The 17,967-nt window shown below is 39.5% G+C and overlaps 1 protein-coding gene across 1 annotated transcript; it reads right to left on the reverse strand.

The window, feature by feature from the left end:
• Positions 1 to 12,127: 12,127 nt before the first annotated feature.
• Positions 12,128 to 17,843, reverse strand: desi1a (desumoylating isopeptidase 1a). Its single transcript, XM_076085281.1, has 6 exons — positions 17,674 to 17,843; positions 17,305 to 17,326; positions 16,718 to 16,787; positions 15,901 to 16,010; positions 15,598 to 15,720; positions 12,128 to 15,129 (listed from the first exon to the last, which is right to left on the reverse strand). The coding sequence occupies exons 1-6, from the start codon at positions 17,825 to 17,827 to the stop codon at positions 15,039 to 15,041; spliced, it is 570 nt and encodes a 189-aa protein (XP_075941396.1). The 5' UTR covers positions 17,828 to 17,843; the 3' UTR covers positions 12,128 to 15,038.
• Positions 17,844 to 17,967: the final 124 nt, after the last annotated feature.

Genomic DNA, 17,967 nt, shown 5'->3' on the forward strand with positions numbered 1-17,967 from the left:
GATCGCTGAATTAGAAGCAATAATGCCAAGGCAATCGAGCACATAATCAACATTGTTTTAGAGGCTAAATGAATCCCATCCCCTCTCGTAGCGGAGGATTAGAGATTAAAGCATGCAATCGTGCAGAGTATTCGGACTCCTTATCACTCCAATGTTCGAAACTAGTAAATAAATAACATGGTTAATTTTAGATAATCATTATCAGTGGAGATTGACAGTAATATGGAGTGGAGGTAATACATGAATACCATGAAATGTAGCCACAATCTTGTCAGCTCGCAACACATAAAGTTCTCAAAACAAAATCCATTGAAATAGTTATGATTGCATTTAACTCTATTACGGTATGTAGACCTGTTTCTCATTGCATTTCTCTGTTGTTTTACTTCTCTGCTATCCTGTCTACGTCTGTCGCTGTGTGCCTCTCTGTGTGTGTTGGGTGAGTATCTGTTGTTCTGGGGTCAGGTTGAGAGGATCTGACTGCTGTGTTGAGCTGAGTTTTGGCTCCAATTAAAACAACAACACTTGACAGCAGCAGAATACAAAGTGAGAGATACTGCAGCTCAGTGGCCTGTATACTCCCTGCTAACCAATTCTCTCTCTGTTTTTACTTTCCCGCCCCTCTGTCTCGCTGTGATGAGATCAATCTTTCATGATCGCGGTTGGGAGGAAAATGCCACATTGCAGCGGCAAGTAGCAAAAGGCTACAAAGACAAAAGTGAAAATAAGATTGGTATGAATAAAAGAATGGTATGAATTTCAATGCAGAAATGTATGAAATATATTTAAAAAAAAGGTGGCCAAGCAAGGCCCTGTGAAGGTGTGACAAATAGCAAACAGGAAATGGATCAAAATGACGAGGCAATGTGAAAATGTGCACCCTAAAATGTGTGGAAAGCATAGCATGAATGCAGATAGAGAGAGATAGTTAGCATAAGAGCATAACGATTTTAATCTCTGCAATACTGGCTGTGTTTATTTATGGATGCCCCTCCCCTCAGGCCCGTTTCTTTGTGTGTCTCCTCTATCTAATTCTGTTTGTGTCCCCTTCCTCTCATTCTCTTGACTCAGCCCTCTGTTGTGTTTTTTTTCTCTGTGTGGCTTCATATCTTTTGTTCGCTGCGCTGTCACTTAGTTGCTCAGGGCTACTTGTTCCAGCTCCGCAGTAAAGTCAACTATACAGTGCAGGGCTCTGCTCCCTGCAGCTCTCCGGCTCTTTACTCACATCTGAGAAAACATCCAAACTTTCTATAGACCCACCTTCTAATTGTATCCACCCTGAGCAACTGCACCACAGTTTGAATGATTTTACGCAGCGTGATATGCAGTATTATTGCAGTATTATTTATTTTTTGGCAAATTGTTTCATTATCTTGATTTTAGTGTGATATAAATATGCTATTTTATATGCTTATTTATTATTATTCAGTATATTGTTGCGTCTTAAAGAACATGCAGTGAATCAAGTTTTAGAACTAATTAAATACTTGTTTATTGTTAAAATGCAGAAATGAAGCGCAACGTTTTTCAGCTGAGATTCTTTGGTTGCGTCTGGTTGCTATGACACGTCACATCCGCAAAACTCAAAGTGTCGGCACGAGGTAGAGTGTTTGCTTTGGATTAGGGGAAGGCTGAGGCAAGTAGGGAGAGGACGGACCCACTGGTCTGTGTATTGATATTTCTTCCATTGTTGTTGTTCAGCACTTGTTGCATACATGTTCCGGTTGGTCTTTGTGGTATTTGTCCCACACATACTCCGTTGTGATTGGACAACTGGGTAAAAAAGTGACAGTGACAGGTGCAACGTTCTATCCAAAAGTTGAACATTTCTCGACTATCGGAGACCAAAAAAAAAAAACACCAAATATGGAGCAATCGGTGCAGAATAGACGCTCAGTGCCTTGTCACGCTGGTGGCTTGTTCAGCATACTGTAAATACACTGCGCTCCCATCTCAAAGAATGCATGAACAGAGCAGTTGTGGCGGTTGCTTGCCATCCCCTGTGATTGGTTTGTCAATACTGTTGCCATTATTGGGAAAGAATCAGACAGAATATCACTGTAAACTTCATGGGATTAGTGAAGGGTCAATTATCTGACTTGCGCATGACAAATACTGTTTGGTTGCACAATAAAAAATGTTTTTTGTTTTTTCAGTTTAAAAAAAGGTGTGATTGGGAGCGTGGAAATATATTCATCAGAAGTGAAGGAAAATGTCTCCAGAAAGACATTTCTCTCTCTCTCTCTCTCTCTCTCTCTCTCTCTCTCTCTCAGAATGGCTGTGAGATCATCACTCATTCATGTTTGCTGGAAGTCTTTTTGAGACTCTTTCAAAAGATATCGTTTGGATAAATGATCGTGTGGTTTACTGTGGCAGCAGGATTGTGGCTTGCTTGAAAAAAGGACAATATTTTAGGCAACAGTTAAGACTCTAACTAATGTCACTTTCCCAACCACACTTTTGGAGGGGACATATCCTGAGGTTACATTAAAGAAATTCAGCAAAAGAATGTCGACTATTCAAAGGGGACAGAGGTTCACGACAGTTGTTTAACATTGTAACTTGTCAGTTCGCTAGTTCCTGTGCACCCTTCAACTGCTAGAGCTTCCCTGTGTCTTCCTTTTGCTCTTTTTTATTCTTTATTCCTTGTCATCTGCAGGGGACACTCCTTTATCACATCTGACAATCTGCAGTTTTTATTGATGTTCTTTGACTGACTTTCCACTTCTTTGTGACAGTAGTCTGTCATTGTCCCCATGTGTGACACCTGGTCTTCCTCATAATTTGTCTCCTCTGCACTTCTCTCCTATGTCTCCTTGAGGTATTACTCCAGATTTTTTCCAAAGGCCTTTAGCTTTTCAGCTTGACGTCCAAAGTTACTCCATATAATCACTTCTTTTATTTTGTAACTATACACCATTTCTTCTGAAATCTAATCTGAAATAAGACAAATTGTCTCATGAATGTGATTTTAAGCTAGCTCATTTCCTCTTCAAGGTTGAAAAACAAAGCTTGCTAGGGTATTCAAATACTGCACTTTGTCGTTACCTTTGGTCCTAACTCGGGGTGTGTGTGTGTGTGTGTGTGTGTGTGTGTGTGTGTGTGTGTGTGTGTGTGTGTGTGTGTGTGTGCGTGCGTGCGTGCGCGCTCTAACAAAATCTGCCTATCAACACTAAAGTTCACTAATTAAAATGTTATAGTTGGTTTAATTCGTACAAAAACAAAAAGGTAAAAACAAGGTTTTCCAGTGTAGTTATTTCTTAGCCAGAAGCAGGAATTCTGTTCCCAAACGGTTGCTCTAGGACTCGTTTTAGGGTTAAGGTTAGAATCTAGTTTAGGGTTAGATATTTGATTGTGATGTCAGGGTTAGAGGCAATGGATTGCATGAGATAAATGAGTCCTCAAATATAGATTTACAGACGTGTGTGCGTGCACACGTTCTTTACTCTTGAGTGTTATGTATGTATAGAACCCTTTGGGATTATGATTCCTGTATACAGCTTAATGTGATTGGTGGATTAAAAACATTTAAAATGTACATCTATGTGTAGCTGTCTTTATGGATGTATACATCTTTAGAATGAAGATAGCTAGAGAACATTAGTATTAACGTTAGAAATAACCAATCCAGACTGCCAGGTTGGCATTAGTGCCAATACTTTTGGATCAGCACATACATCCCTATTAGGGTTTAGGGTTTATGTAATGAATAGAGTCATCCAGGTGTCATATTGAAGTCGTAGTTTCCCACCAGTGAAACGGTCAGAGAAGTGATTTCCTAGGATCAACACAAGGGAGTTAATTAGAAGAATGCTGTTTTTTTTGTCATGTGAAGGAGATGTCAAATCTCATAAATGTTTGATATAACAAAAAAAGATACATACTGATAATAGCACGCACACAATAGTTACTGGTAAGAGTAGTTCAGTGCATACATATGTGTACTTTTTAAAAATGACTTGTGAAAATGTGCTCTATTGTTTACAACAGATGTGCTGTGTATATATATTTTTTTTTTATTCTCTGTGTTACGGTGTATTTGGTGACCCACTCAGGTTCTGTGACCTAATTTTGAAGTAGAGCTATATTGCCGCAACAGATGTCTTTATAATGGCCCTACACTGTATGTTGACAGCTAAAAGTGGGAGAATTAGCATTATAGCCATCAGAATACAAACCAACTTTATTCCTAAAAGAAAGGATCTAAAAGGTTCCGTGCTGTTTCTCATAAGTGTATATGTGCTCATGCTGGTGCCTCTCACCCAACAAACTGTTGTAATTACAGCTGACTTGGCAGCTCTCTAAATTGGAGCGTTTTGGTAGCCAGTGTTTCTCGTTGATCTCGCAGGACCAAAGAGAATAGAGGGTACCGTTGTGGGTACTGATTCCATTTCCTGTGGCTTTTTATTTTATTTTTTTAACAACCCTAAAGGTTTTCTCTGAGGAGACATTTGTGGGACACGGAGAATTGCCTTCGTAAGGACTGCCAGCTGGCTTGAACCTCTCTCTCTAAAATGTCCCAGCAGATTCTGTCCACTCTCTGGTAGCGCCTTTCTGTCAGAGATCTGATAGTCTACCAGTGGCTTTCTTAGCCTGTCTGCATCAAGCCTCACCTCAGGAAACATCATCTACAAATTGAATTTAACTTTTTAGAAACATCCCACTGCAGCTGTCAGAGTGGAAGCCTGACAAATACATAGGCATTTAGACAGACGTGTGTGACGTGCATTCAGTATTCAGTTTTTGTCTCCTAACACACTCGTATCAGAGACGAAGGTATTAATAGCATCGTACTGTTGTATTAGATTGTACAAACTGTACAATAATGAACTTAGTGTAAATAATACAAACATTAACTGGCAACAGTGTTCTCCTCAGTTACTTCTCTTTCCACTGGACTTCGGTCTAACATTCCTACCGTCGGTGTGCCTCTACTCCCGACAAATAAAGCGTCTTCACAGCTAACACTCCAGTGTGCACTTATCTGAAGCATTGAAGTGGACGCTCCAGTGCCACGTCTTTACACATGGTCTACAATTCGTAGTGACACATCCTAGTTACAGGTTTCATGAGTGCAAAGACATTTCTCTCACCGCCTCCACATCAGTGAGCACATGGTGTGTGCATGCTGTAGATGAGTCTGCTTGTGCAGTTTTCCTTTCAAATGTGACGAACTAAAGGTCGTAAAAAAACACAACACAATTTGAAATCCTCGTCAGAATTTTTTTGTAAATACATCTCATAGGTATTAGAGTGTTTTTGGGTCTCCAGCATTATAAAATAAAACAGAAATGTGCTGCGTTGGTGTCTTGTCTCTTATGCAAGATTGTGATGTCTTACATTGGGCATCATGTTAAGAAAACCCAAACAACATTTAAAAAAAGTCCTTGGGTCTTATTATACCTTCCAGACAAACAAGCGTGTTCAGCTGGAACCATCATAACAGCTGCATATTACTGCTGACGGATGTGTTCTGAGCTGGTGCCATCAAGTGGAAAATGTGAGTAATGCAAAATTACAAAAGCAGCTCTGTTGCTACTGAGGAATTTAAAGCTTCCAGGCTTGTTCTAATTTTAGTGAGCTATATCCCAGTCTGAATCTGTACCATGCCAACATGAGTGAGACAACCTCGATATGACGTCTAGGAGTTCCGTTTTGAAAATGTGCAGCTTGTATATTTAAGAGGGTGGCCCCGTGTGCAGAAAGACTTTTTATCTGGTCAACATAAAAGCAGGTCTAATTGTTGCAACAGCCAATGTGTCCATTAAAGACCATTCAATCCTTAGTTCTCAGGTAATAAGTGTTCCCCTCTCTTACCTCCTTTTCTCCTCTCCATCTCTCATCACTCTTCTTCTCTGTCCCCCATTCCCCACTCTACGTCTGCAGGTCTGCAGGCACCAGATCAGGTCCCTGTAGACTCCGACACCACAGCTCTGCAACTACACACTTCTCCTAATGAGGGACAAAATGAGTTTGCAACCCCGATTCAACTGTAGCATTGGCTCTATAGTGGTTACGACAGTACATCGATTGAGGTGTAGACGTGTGTGTGCGTGTGTGTGTGTGCGCGTGTGTGTGTGCGAGCGTGTGTGTGTGTGTGTGTGTGTGTGTGTGTGTATGTATAGGTACACAAAGGCAATTTCCTGTCCGGGGCTACATGGTTACAATGCTTTTGGATTGTTTGAACCACACAGGATATTTTCCAAAATAAAAGTGTGATTCATGGTTTATGCTTTTGGTGTGCATGCAGTCAGTGTATAGTATTGGTAATAGTGCAAAAAGGCACTCAAAACACTAACTTTGCGTTTTCATGCTTTGGTTTTTGCACGGATTAAATAAGGAGATATCATTTATTATTAAATTAGTGAGCTTTAGAGGTGCTGGCCAGTGGATTTTGTTACCTTTTGGACAGAGCGAGGCCAGCTGTTTCTCTCGGTCTCCAGTCTTAATGCTAAGCTAAACTAGCCGACTGCAAGTGTGAGCTTCATATTGAACAGACACATGAGAGTGGTATCAATGTTCTCATGTAGCTCTTGGCAATAAAGCAAAGACGCGTATGTCCCAAAATGTCAAACTATTCCTAAGTGATCCCGCGATGATCAAAAGTGGAGGCCACTTAAAGGTCAAAATAGAATGGGCACACAGGCCCAGATAAGTTGTCCCTTTCACACACATGTAGGCGGTGGATACACGCGAGGGCATTCCCAAGGGCATTCCGATGAGGGCATTCCCAAGGGCATTCCAGGAAACGGCTGCAAAGGGTGACTGATGCGACAGACGGTCTCGAGGACAGTTAACATGTCTCCATATATTTATGCATCTATGTAATTATGCAAGGGTATGGCACTTATTCTGGCCTTGGCTTGACACAGACATGGAGAACACAGCAGCTGTTGACCCAAGTGATTCCAAAACGGTGACCTGTCCAGCTGGTTGGCCGTCCCCAGTTGGTTGCCTGTGGAGGGAGCTGACAAGTTGGGGTAAACAAAGCAAGGAGATGGAGTTGGTCTGAAGGAACAGATAGACAAACAGTATCAGAGCGGGAAGAAGGAAAAAGCAAAGATTTCACACTCTTGTCATCTTGCTTTCCTCTGCAAATTAGCATTACATACTGGCTATGTTCTTCCATTAAAGTCTTAATCTAACACCCTTAAGCAATCGGTTTCCGCATGAGATGAAAACGGAGTAAACGCAAGTCATACATAACTCAGAAATTAATTCACTGTTTGGGAGTGTGTTTGCAACGTGCGGAAAAACAAAAAAACGTGACATGTATTGTTTATATGCTTTTACTTTGCATGAGTGCATTTTTCTTTTAGTCGTCTTAAGAAACTTTTACTTTGTAATAGCTGCAAAGTCTAAGCCCATTACAACTAGAGAGCGAAATGGATGATCGAAAATGATAGGGGTTAAGGAACAAGGTCAAGAAAGTAGGAGGAGGAGGCAAGGAAAGAAATGAGAGGAGGCCTGAAAAGCCGAGGGAGTGCAGCCAAGCATAAACTCCCAGGGTAATTATGGCTTTTGAGAAAGGGGGGGCTGCAAAGGAAGGATATAGGGGTCTGAGAGAGGAAAAGATTAGCAGAGAAAAGAGATCTGATGGGAAACAGGTGATAAATCAACAGAAAGGGAGAAGGTAGGCATATTTGGTAGTGGTGAAAGTGTAAAAGAGGACAAATATACAAGGAATGAGCAAATGACAGATGAGCTGAGGTAGAAGAGGGAGATGGAGCACGGAAAAGAGGGAGAGAGTTAAAGGGTGCAAAGGAGGATCTCCTCGTACATGCTAAAAGAGACGGCCGGGACCAATTGACAGTCATTCAAACTGACATCTACAGCAGAGATGAAACCATGTCGGAGCAGGCATGATTGGACAAGAATAATTATCACATTTACTGATGTGGCTTACAACATTTATCCAGACTGTGAGACTGAACTTAATTAAATATGGAGGCAATTGCCGTGGCAACGCAAGAAAGTCTGTGATGGCGAGCGATACATATTTCAACACATTATTATAGCATCAGCAAAGTTTATGTAGTGTTTGTAAAATGGGTAGCTCAAATGAAGCAATGTGATTGGTTCATAGCCATTACAATACCCACATACAACTGCTATGACGTCTAATTCCATCACACTTTCATTATCACGTGTCTGAAAAACAAACTAATGACTAATCTACTGGCATATATATATATATATATATATATATATATATATATATATATACATAAATGAGATTACGGGATGTCTCCCTGCAAAACATCAGCTGCAGGAAACATGACAAATTGCAGATATTCTGTGACCTAAAACTAAGAACCTGACACTCTGCTACTGTGCAGCGCAAACTTTAATTATTCCGTGCTCAAAGTGCCAGGGTAACCTTCAAAAATGGTACATGAATCCCTTAATTATGCATATCAGTGCTGAATGAAACATTAAGCAGTGGGAATGCAGTTCTTCCAGTAAAACCTTCAGGACAGCCGACGGAAAACATTCGGCTTTCAAACACTTACCTGTTAAAAGCATCCATCTTTTCTCTGTCTCTCACCTTCTCTCACACCCACACACATCAACACACACTTTGAGGTCACTGCGTATTAAGAAACACAAATCTGAATCTTTTGATGGAACTGGAGCTGCCATTAAATCTACATTTTTATTCATTTGCAACAACACAATCCTTTTAGTGTTGATGCCTGAATTCTGACCAGCTGCCTCTTAGTATTTTCACTGTGAAGGTGTGTACTATTTTTCTGATTCACAACTTTACCTCTCTAACCAATATGTTTAGCCATGCAAGCTGTAAAGCTCTATGGGTGGTTATTGTGGTCAGTTGGTCCATCACTCTGGTCCAGAATGATATTTCAACGTTGCAATCGCCAAAATATATTGGATTGATTGGTGCATAAGTTTAATGTAGTTCAACTAACCTTTGTGTTGTGTGTGCTAATTTGCAAATGCTCTCATTCAAACTAAGATGTTGAACTTGGACACATTACCTGCCTTACATTAGCATATTAGCGTTGTCATTGTTAGCATGCTCTAGGATTTAACTGCTAGCATTTTCAACAGATAAGCTCGGGTAAACCAAATACACTGCCCTGCACAAATCAGCAGACGGACAAAGATGGCAACCAATTTTATGGAACATTTAGCAGCTAAAGAGCCAGATATTTCCCTGAGGAGTTGGTGGAGACCAAAAACCAGAGAAGAAATGGGAGATTTCGAATTGGAATTTAAATGTTGCTCCGAATCTGCTGTGGCGGCAACATGGGGTATTTTAACATATATTAAATAAATAATAATATTAAGACATTTGTATTCCAAAACTGAAGAGGTACTGAATGTTTGGAAGAAAAATGAATAATTACACACACAGTTTAGACATGTAATTGTGACCTGCACGAACTACATGACAGTGTGAAAGAGAAAGAGAAGAGAAAGCAAACAGTGAGAGAGAATTTGACTGCCTTACTTCTTCATCGTTGTAGAGACATACTTTGGCAACTCCACTCCCTTTTTGAACATCATCCCATTCCTTCTGGTTTGCGGTTCTACAGTTGACTCTATAATAGCTCAAATAAACACAGTTAGGTAACCAACGTTACATCTTCACACTGTAATTGGTGATTAACTTTACAATTTAACGTTGCAGAGCTTGCTTTGCCAACTTTAGCAACCTGATGTAATGAAACAGACCAAATGGGATTGTAAGATTGTAAATCCACCGTAAATTGACAGCTGTTCATTCCAGTATAGGCTTCTCATATTCCAACTTGTTTACATCAAAGTAAGATGAACTTACAGCTAAAGCAGAGCCTATAGGAAGAGAAGTCCAAGTCACCCTTATGTGTCATGGAAGGATTTGTCACCGCAGCAGGAGGGTCGGTGTGACTCACTGGGTTTTGTCACGGAGGTACTGCAGCGCTAACAACTTAGGCCAGACTGACAGTATACCCTTGTAGTTGGAGAGAAGGTTAACGTTTGTCAAACGTCACATGGACACTCATAATTGTGCCACTAACTGAGCTGATTCAGCTACTCCGCTGCAGGGAGCAAGGACAGGCTAGGTCTGTCTGCATTTATTATCCTCTCTCTCTAAGGACGGGTGCTGATCTAAAGGCCATGGACCAAGTACGCTTCACATCTGTCTGCAAAGCATTTCTGCTGCACGGCGAGATATCCACCATCTGGAAAAGTTACCTTCTCTGCTATCATGGTTTAATACCAAAGAGTTTAGTTGACAAAATAATGTAGACTTGATCTGATAATTGCAAGTATTGTTGTGAACTAATACCATAAGTGAAATTGTCTGTGTTGCTTTCTACTTATCCCCACAGAGTGCTGCAGGGATGATGTGTTTTTATAGGCCGACCTGACAATCTGTGTAGGCCATCCCTCGACAAAAAGCCATTTGGATTTTAAATTATTGGAAAAAATAAGCTCTGTTGCAAACAAACATTCATGATACTTAGGGTTTTGTTCAGCAACATCATATTCACAAATGAACACCACTTTACATATATATAAACAAACTGCACCTCGTCGCATGACTTTATGTCACCACCACGTAGCTAAAGGCGGACTAGTGTTCGGCATGATGACGTTGAGTCAATTAGCCACTTGTAATTGCCTTTTTCAAGACACGTAAAAGCTACAGTATTCACAAGTGGGATATTTACTGATGTCCCATGTCGTTATGTCGTATAACCAAACGTTAAAATCGCTTAAGCTTGCGTTAACCACAGACCTTATTCCAGGCATCTAACCAAAAACCCATTTAATAAAAACAACCATTGACTTAGAGACGAGGGAGCCAGAAATGTAAAAGTACCGACTCATTTCCATGTTTTAGGGCTCATTCCTGCGACATTCTACAGAAGAATTTGGTTTTAAAGGACAAGTAAAGTGAAAAATTAGAGATTCGGGGCCTCAGTACACTGCCGTCATTTGTCTTATTATGCTCTTTCATTCAGCTCATTTGTTTTTGTTTTTTAAATACATCAAAACTAGATGAAAGTATTCGCTCCCATTTTTATTTTCACTGCATTTCCTTTTCCTATTAACTTTTTGCTTTTTCCAGAGACCACCCAGTTTTGCTGAGCATTCACTTCCTCAGCACAACGTCAGCCTTTTATTCCTGATTGGTGCTCAATGGAGCAATTAGCAGGTTAACTGCCTTCCTCATAGGGAAACAAAAGCATTATAGATTCATTTGTTGAAACGGTTGATGTTTAGTGCCGGGTAGTTTTGAAACTGCAAACTTCTGATCAGAATCCATCGCTGCCCTTAAGATGCATCTCAAACTACAGACATAACAACACTGTCTCTTTGTGGATGCTCGGTGAACTTCAGTGAGGCTATTAGCAGCCTAGAGGTAGTGATCACAATAACGCTTATTGGATCTACTCCATCATCACCTTGTCCCCTGACGGTTTAAATGAGGACGTTGATATTAAGCCTTTGTTGTAGGCATATCTTCTATAGGATTAGTATCCCCCTTGGATCTATATGTACACATAGCATGACAACAACCTGCATATATAAAAATATGTCTAATATGCCACTTATTCTATTTATATTAACAGTTCTTGAGTCATTGTATCTTGTTATATGGCTCACAATGTATTACTTAATTGAAGTGAGCGTTTGACATTGTTATTGAATCTTGTGTGTATTGATTGATATGTTTTCCTCGTAACAAAGATATTTTTACCCATATGATTATAATTGGATGATTATGTGATTGGTCATTTTGCAATATACATAGTGAATTACTCATTTCCTTCCTGTGGGTATCTACTTGAGGACCTATAGTGGGTGGTTCCAAATGGGGCTATATTATTTGTATTGCAATCTTATAGATTTTTCTTCATCCAGCACCGATCCCTCGGAGATGTTGTGTATGTGCACACAACTACTCAACCATTAGACCCCTTCTTCGTTCTGCCATTGGTTAGTTTTTACAGTTAAATGATCAAAGTCTTCACCAGACTTCACACGTTCGCATTTTTTTAAAACGGTGCACTTATTTAGTCCTTAAAATGCAATTCCATAAATGTGTGAGTTTGTGCAAATGACACTTTGCGATCAGAAATGGTCAAAAATAACACCAGATATTGTCAAATTTGCAGTCAATGGCTTTATATGTCGGTAGATTTACAAAAACAAACTATTACACAAACAATACAAACAATATGCATAAACACATCGACTAGATTAAATAGGTAATACTATCCATCACTATCTGTTGCAATTTCACATTACAGGTAGCAGCCAGCATCAACACATACAGTACCAGAGCAACAAAGGGGGACTTGTGCAGTAATACAGTTCACTGGTCTGGTTTAGCACTTAGTCACTTAGTTGGTTAGCAGAAGGCAAGAATAACAGAACCCAGATTCACCTGAGCCTTGTAGCTTCTTTAAGGGAAATCAACCTAAAATAGCCAAATACTAACAAATATTGGGTTTGAAAATAAAGTTAAAAATAGATTACACATCCAATATTTATGTGCAGGTGCATGAGACATGCGACGGTGACTGCTTGGAAGGTAAAATGTATGCAAGGGTTATTTATTGCAGGAGAACACAATGAAAGTTAATGCTGGTTTAGTCTTTCCTTTGAGAGTTCTTGTTTTTCAGTGCTTCTTTGATCCTTCATTCAGTTCAGGCCTGTGAGGTTCATGTGTGTAACACTGTCATAATCAGATAAACATGGATACATGTCATCTATGCATTATCTTGAAACTAGACAGAGTATGTGTTCTTTCTGATGGCAGAGTGTATAGTGTGTAATGCACCGAGATTATAGGCTGTGAGTGTTACTGGATCCAGATGTTTCATCTGGTATATTTTCAACTGCTTATGTTAACTACAGTTTCCTACAGAGTTTGGTTGAGGGTTCTTTACTACTTCTTACCCGTTTCACCTCATTTGTGTATAATTTGGACCTTCACACAATAAACTAACTAGCAGATTTGAATGCAGACTGCACAGGGAGTTACCATCTGTGCTATACGATATGCCAACTCCCAACAGTGTGACTGTAGCCAAGCAGGGAAATGAAGGCACAGAGGTGTATTGTATATCCAACACACTCTGGTGGCTGTTAAAGGACTCGAGCAGGTTGTTATTAAGATGATAGTACAGTTATGGTCACATCTACATTAAAGAAAATGGGTGAGCAGTTGTTTAGAATAATCCACATGGCAACAAAAGCTGTATAATATAGTATAATGTATGATCAGCATCTCCCTGTGAAGCTGGTGACACAGGCCAAGAGGCAAGACGTCATATAACAGGGCTGTGGTGCAGTTCACTTTCAGTTATAGCAGAGAGAAGACGTAACTACATTCTTGGTTTTTTTTCTGACACAGAAAACTGTTTTAAAACCTTTAAAGCAGGATTGTTTGGGGAAATGTAGACTTTTGAAGTCAACCATTAACAATGTCAACCAGGGTTTACTTTCACATACATAGGAACGACTGAATTAACTATGAACTGATCCCAGTGCTGCTATACAGACATACACAACATGTTTTTATACCACCTCTAATCTTATAACCTCAGTGTGGGTTAGGCATCAATCACCTGCTCTATGTCATATCACCAATGATGTGAACATTGAAATGATAATGTCAAGTAGAGTTGAATTCAACAGAAATCGTTAAGACAAATGTTAAAGGTATAAAGGGATCACTGATGGGAATTTAACTATAGGCTAGCATATAAAAAAAAGAAAAGTGCAAAATTAAAATATGATTGACATTGAAAGACTCTCCAAACATCTTGCTCTTATTTTCCATCACCCGGCATCCATAGACTTGAATATATTAAACGTATCTCTATATCTAAAAGTGCACACTCGGATTAATTCCATTGTAGTCAACGGCAGATGATTTTTACTGCAGAAACCATGTGGAACACCTAATATATTGGTAATAACGTCAAAAAACTTAATTCCTTCGTCAATAACTGAACTGAAGAAATGAAATCTATATTAGATAAACATTGCAACACCAAAATGGATTTGTACCGTGTGCCTAAGTACAAAAGCTAAAGCACTAAATAAGCTGAATGCACTAATGTGCAAGAGGTATTTTAATGTTGTAGGTGGTTAAATGACAGCCATCAGGTACAGTAGTGGAGTAAAAAGTGCAATATGCCTATGTTGAGAAGTAAAAGTATAAATCTTGCAAAGTGTAAATTAGAGTTGTTGCGATATTCCGGTATTAAAGATAACCGTAATATTTAAATTGAACTATTGATATCATGTTAATAATACAAATATGATATCGTGTTAATAATCCAGCACCTCTTAAATCATTTTATATATACAGGTATGGTGACAGACTCTCTCTCCACCTCCTTACACTCATATTTGCCAAAAAAGAAGACAAAACGCATAATAAACCAAGTTAAATTTGAATTTGACCACTAGCATTATTATTAATATTTTATTTTTTCAAATGTTCTGTAGATAACGGAATAATATCGTCCTTTTGGCCTTAACTTAATAATCACGTGGTGTAAATCTGATATCCTGGCTGCCCTAATGTAAATGGTAAATCACTTTGCAGTGCCACAAATCTAAATAAACTTAGTTACATTTCACTTCGAAAAAAGCTTAATTGGAAATTGGACTTTCCATAGATGTATTCGTGAGAAGGCGACAATGCTGAAAATCAGCTTTTAGTGTTGGAAAGTAACTGTTTTGATATACGGCTATGTTGCTAAACCCAAACATGTGTTTTGTAAGTACTTTGCGGTGTATTGAATTCGATGCCATGAAGAGGGCTCTGAGTTCCCCCGAAGTAGTAGTCATGAACCAACTCGGTTTCCAGGAGGAAATTAAATGTAGATGATGATTTTTAAGGATTTACTGGTCAGTTATCAGTTATAGCTTACAAAATGGCCCTTAGCTTAAATGCTAGTGTGTAGCTTATTTACAGAAAGAAAGAAAGACGTTTAGTTTGACTGTCTGACTACAATAAAAGTGACCTGGTGAGCACTCGGTAACTCTGCTGCTCTCTCAGATTACATGTTTCTTCCGCCGTTGATGACGTTACCTCCTGGAGGGGCGATGTGGATGGAGTCCAGAATGGGCCGCAGTATCTGGCCAAACGGTCTGGAGATGCAAAAAAGAGATTTGATTGTTTTAGACTGAAACATTACATAATAATTGCACTTTTATTCATGCCTAAACCAAACATGTAAACCCTACTCATATGTGCGTAACTGCATATTAACAGACTGTATTCACTGTTGTTTCCAGTTGGGTTAACAAAGTGTTTTATATCATGTCTTTTCCAAGAAATGCACTTTGTATTTTGCTCTCTAAACAAGTTTGAAATTTGTGCAACTTCATTCAAGATTGCACGACAGCAAATTGACATATGAACACAGAATAGATAGTTCACATGTCACAATAAACCATACGTTCTCAGAGTACCTGAGGGTAGAGAAGCATATAATGAACATTTTAGCTGTTACTTTTTAAGTGGAAGGACAGCATTACAAAAATTGGAAACAGGCAAAGACGACAGACTTGATTGAAGACATTGGCAGCTGACAGACTGCGAGTTTTCACACTCACGTGGAGAGGACTTCCGATGGAAGGTCGGTGATGTAGGACGGGATGGACCCGCCCGTCAGGAACTGAGCCACCTCGTTGGTGAAGGTGTTGCAGTTGTGCTCAAACAGACGATACCTTTCACCTCTGAACAGAGGAGAGAATGGAAGAGAGTTAATGCATCAGGTAACAGCTTTCATATATTGTGACTATAGTAACAAGTATGGTTAGACGCGTGAATTTAGCCACACGGTAGGATTAACAAACTTATTGGGAGTCCCAATTATTATTATTGGGAATTCTTCGGCTGGATAACAGCTACTCGACCTGTATGTGCCTTCTCCCAGGGAAGAGAGGTAATCCATGAAGATCTCCTCAGACACTTCTGTCTCGACCAGCTCTACCACTGTGTCTGGAGGCCCCAGCATCGTCCCACCCTGACAAACACACAGCAGGGAAATGGAAAACGTTCACCACATTCACACATTTTATGAGAGCTGTTGAAAAGTGGTCCGATAGTTAAAGGAACAGATACTCTAGGCCCATTGTGTTCGATGGTGTTTCTCTGATTTGCATGGATAACTGCTAAAAGATAGATTAAATCAAGGGTAGATATATGAGGCTAGCGATATTCTGTATTTTTAGATTTTATCCATTTGTATATGTTAATTATTTATATATTTTTATGTTCGATATTTATCCTATAATAAGTGTTGTCTGTGTAGCCAAAGCAATGAGCCACACTGCCGCACTGAGTGACAAATTCCTTCATTACAATGAACTTTGGGAGCTGAAGTTTACTTTGAGTCAATCCCACATACTTGCTGCCAGAAATAATCACTACAAACCAAACTACACTGGGCAGTGTAGTTTGATAAAAACTACACAGCCCAGCTGGTTAGGAAATAACTTCTTCTTCTTTTTTTTAAATGAAACTAAAGATAGCTTTAGATGAAAACATAAAACAGTGGGCGTTTTAGCTTACAGTCCAAAAGAACACTGATATTAACACTCATTGGTCCACACCCATTCAAAGCAGTATAGAATCAGCCTGTGGCTGTAACTCTTGGTTTGCAGGCATTCCCTTCATGAGCTTGTTAAATGAAACTTGTGAAAGGAGTCAGTCCGCTTCTTACAGACTTACCGGCAAACAGCTAGAGATCCCCTCCCCTCCATAGAAGAACTCATCACCGTACACCACTATGGAGGTGTGCCTGAGAAAAGTACAAAAAGAACACGGAACTAAATTCAGATCAGAACAATATTACCTGGATTTATTTAGAAATTGTAAGTCAGAGCCTTTTTTACCAAATAACAAGCCAGACAACCTAATGACTCACTTATTACACAGTAATGACAGAAAATCTAGCCTTAGATAGACCCATGCTTGATTATTAATGTGAGATTAGTTGTTTTGGGTCTAATTATACTTCACTTTATGATTTCCTACATTTTCTGAAATTACTTTATTCAAAACAAAACAAATAAAAGCATCACTTAGTATCAAAATGAGAAAATCATTAGACACATTGTCAGTAGCTGTTTTCAGCAGGTTTATATGATTTATCAGGGATTCTAATGCCTATCTGCTCTGGGGTCATAGATAGGTTACTGGTCTACACCTGATGGATCCACACATTACATGAGAAGCAATGCTTTCATGATTTAGAAGGTCAATATTTTAGATCCCAAGCAAGCCTGCTGTCAGAGTAACAGAAAGAAGCAGCGTACCATATACCATCCAGTTGCTTTCCTGTAACAAAAAGGGAAACAGTAGTGAGGTAGATGATCTTCTCTGCAAGCAGCTCCGTGGAGCTGTAGATTACACGTGTATAGTTTGACGTCAACAGCCAATTAACGAACCATTCCTGAGGATGAACATAAATCACTCACGCTTTACAATATATTTTCAAAATAAATGTATTAAAAAATAGCTAGACCTTGATAAGTTAATCAAAGATCGGTACACTGCACGGCAACAGCTACATGCAAGCAACGTAACTATGCAAGCCACAGGAAGCATCTCCACCGGGTGTTATTATCACTTATTAGTCCCCAAGGCCCGGCCGGCTGCATCGGATTTTTTATCTGCATACTTACCTAACATGATGGGGCTGAGGCTGCGAGCCATCCCTCTCGATAGATCATAAATATATAGTTGTACATTGTATCGCGTAGCATTCTTGTCCATAATGTAAACCCCAAAATAGCTTTTTGATTTTTGATTTTCGTTGAATTGCCAAGCGCCGGACATATAACGGCACAGCTGACTGTGAGGTTTCCTGAATTATGTCATCACGTTTAAGGATACGTGAAACTCTTCCGATTCCACTGCTTTCAAAATAAAATATTTATGAAGAAACGTCCTCAACAACACATTGTAAACTTGAGCGG

This window comes from Anarhichas minor, unplaced genomic scaffold (genome assembly GCF_050575085.1).
Source record: "Anarhichas minor isolate MPS153535 unplaced genomic scaffold, ASM5057508v1 ptg000007l, whole genome shotgun sequence".
Taxonomy (NCBI): domain Eukaryota; kingdom Metazoa; phylum Chordata; class Actinopteri; order Perciformes; family Anarhichadidae; genus Anarhichas; species Anarhichas minor.

Coding starts and splice junctions, on each gene's coding strand:
- desi1a (XM_076085281.1), bottom strand. CDS start 17,827: ATGTCCGGCGCTTGGCAATTCAACGAAAATCAAAAATCAAAAAGCTAT. Junction 15,721..15,900: donor CTGGGAGAAGGCACATACAG/GTCGAGTAGCTG, acceptor TCCTCTGTTCAG/AGGTGAAAGGTATCGTCTGT. Junction 15,130..15,597: donor CCATCGGAAGTCCTCTCCAC/GTGAGTGTGAAA, acceptor TTGCATCTCCAG/ACCGTTTGGCCAGATACTGC.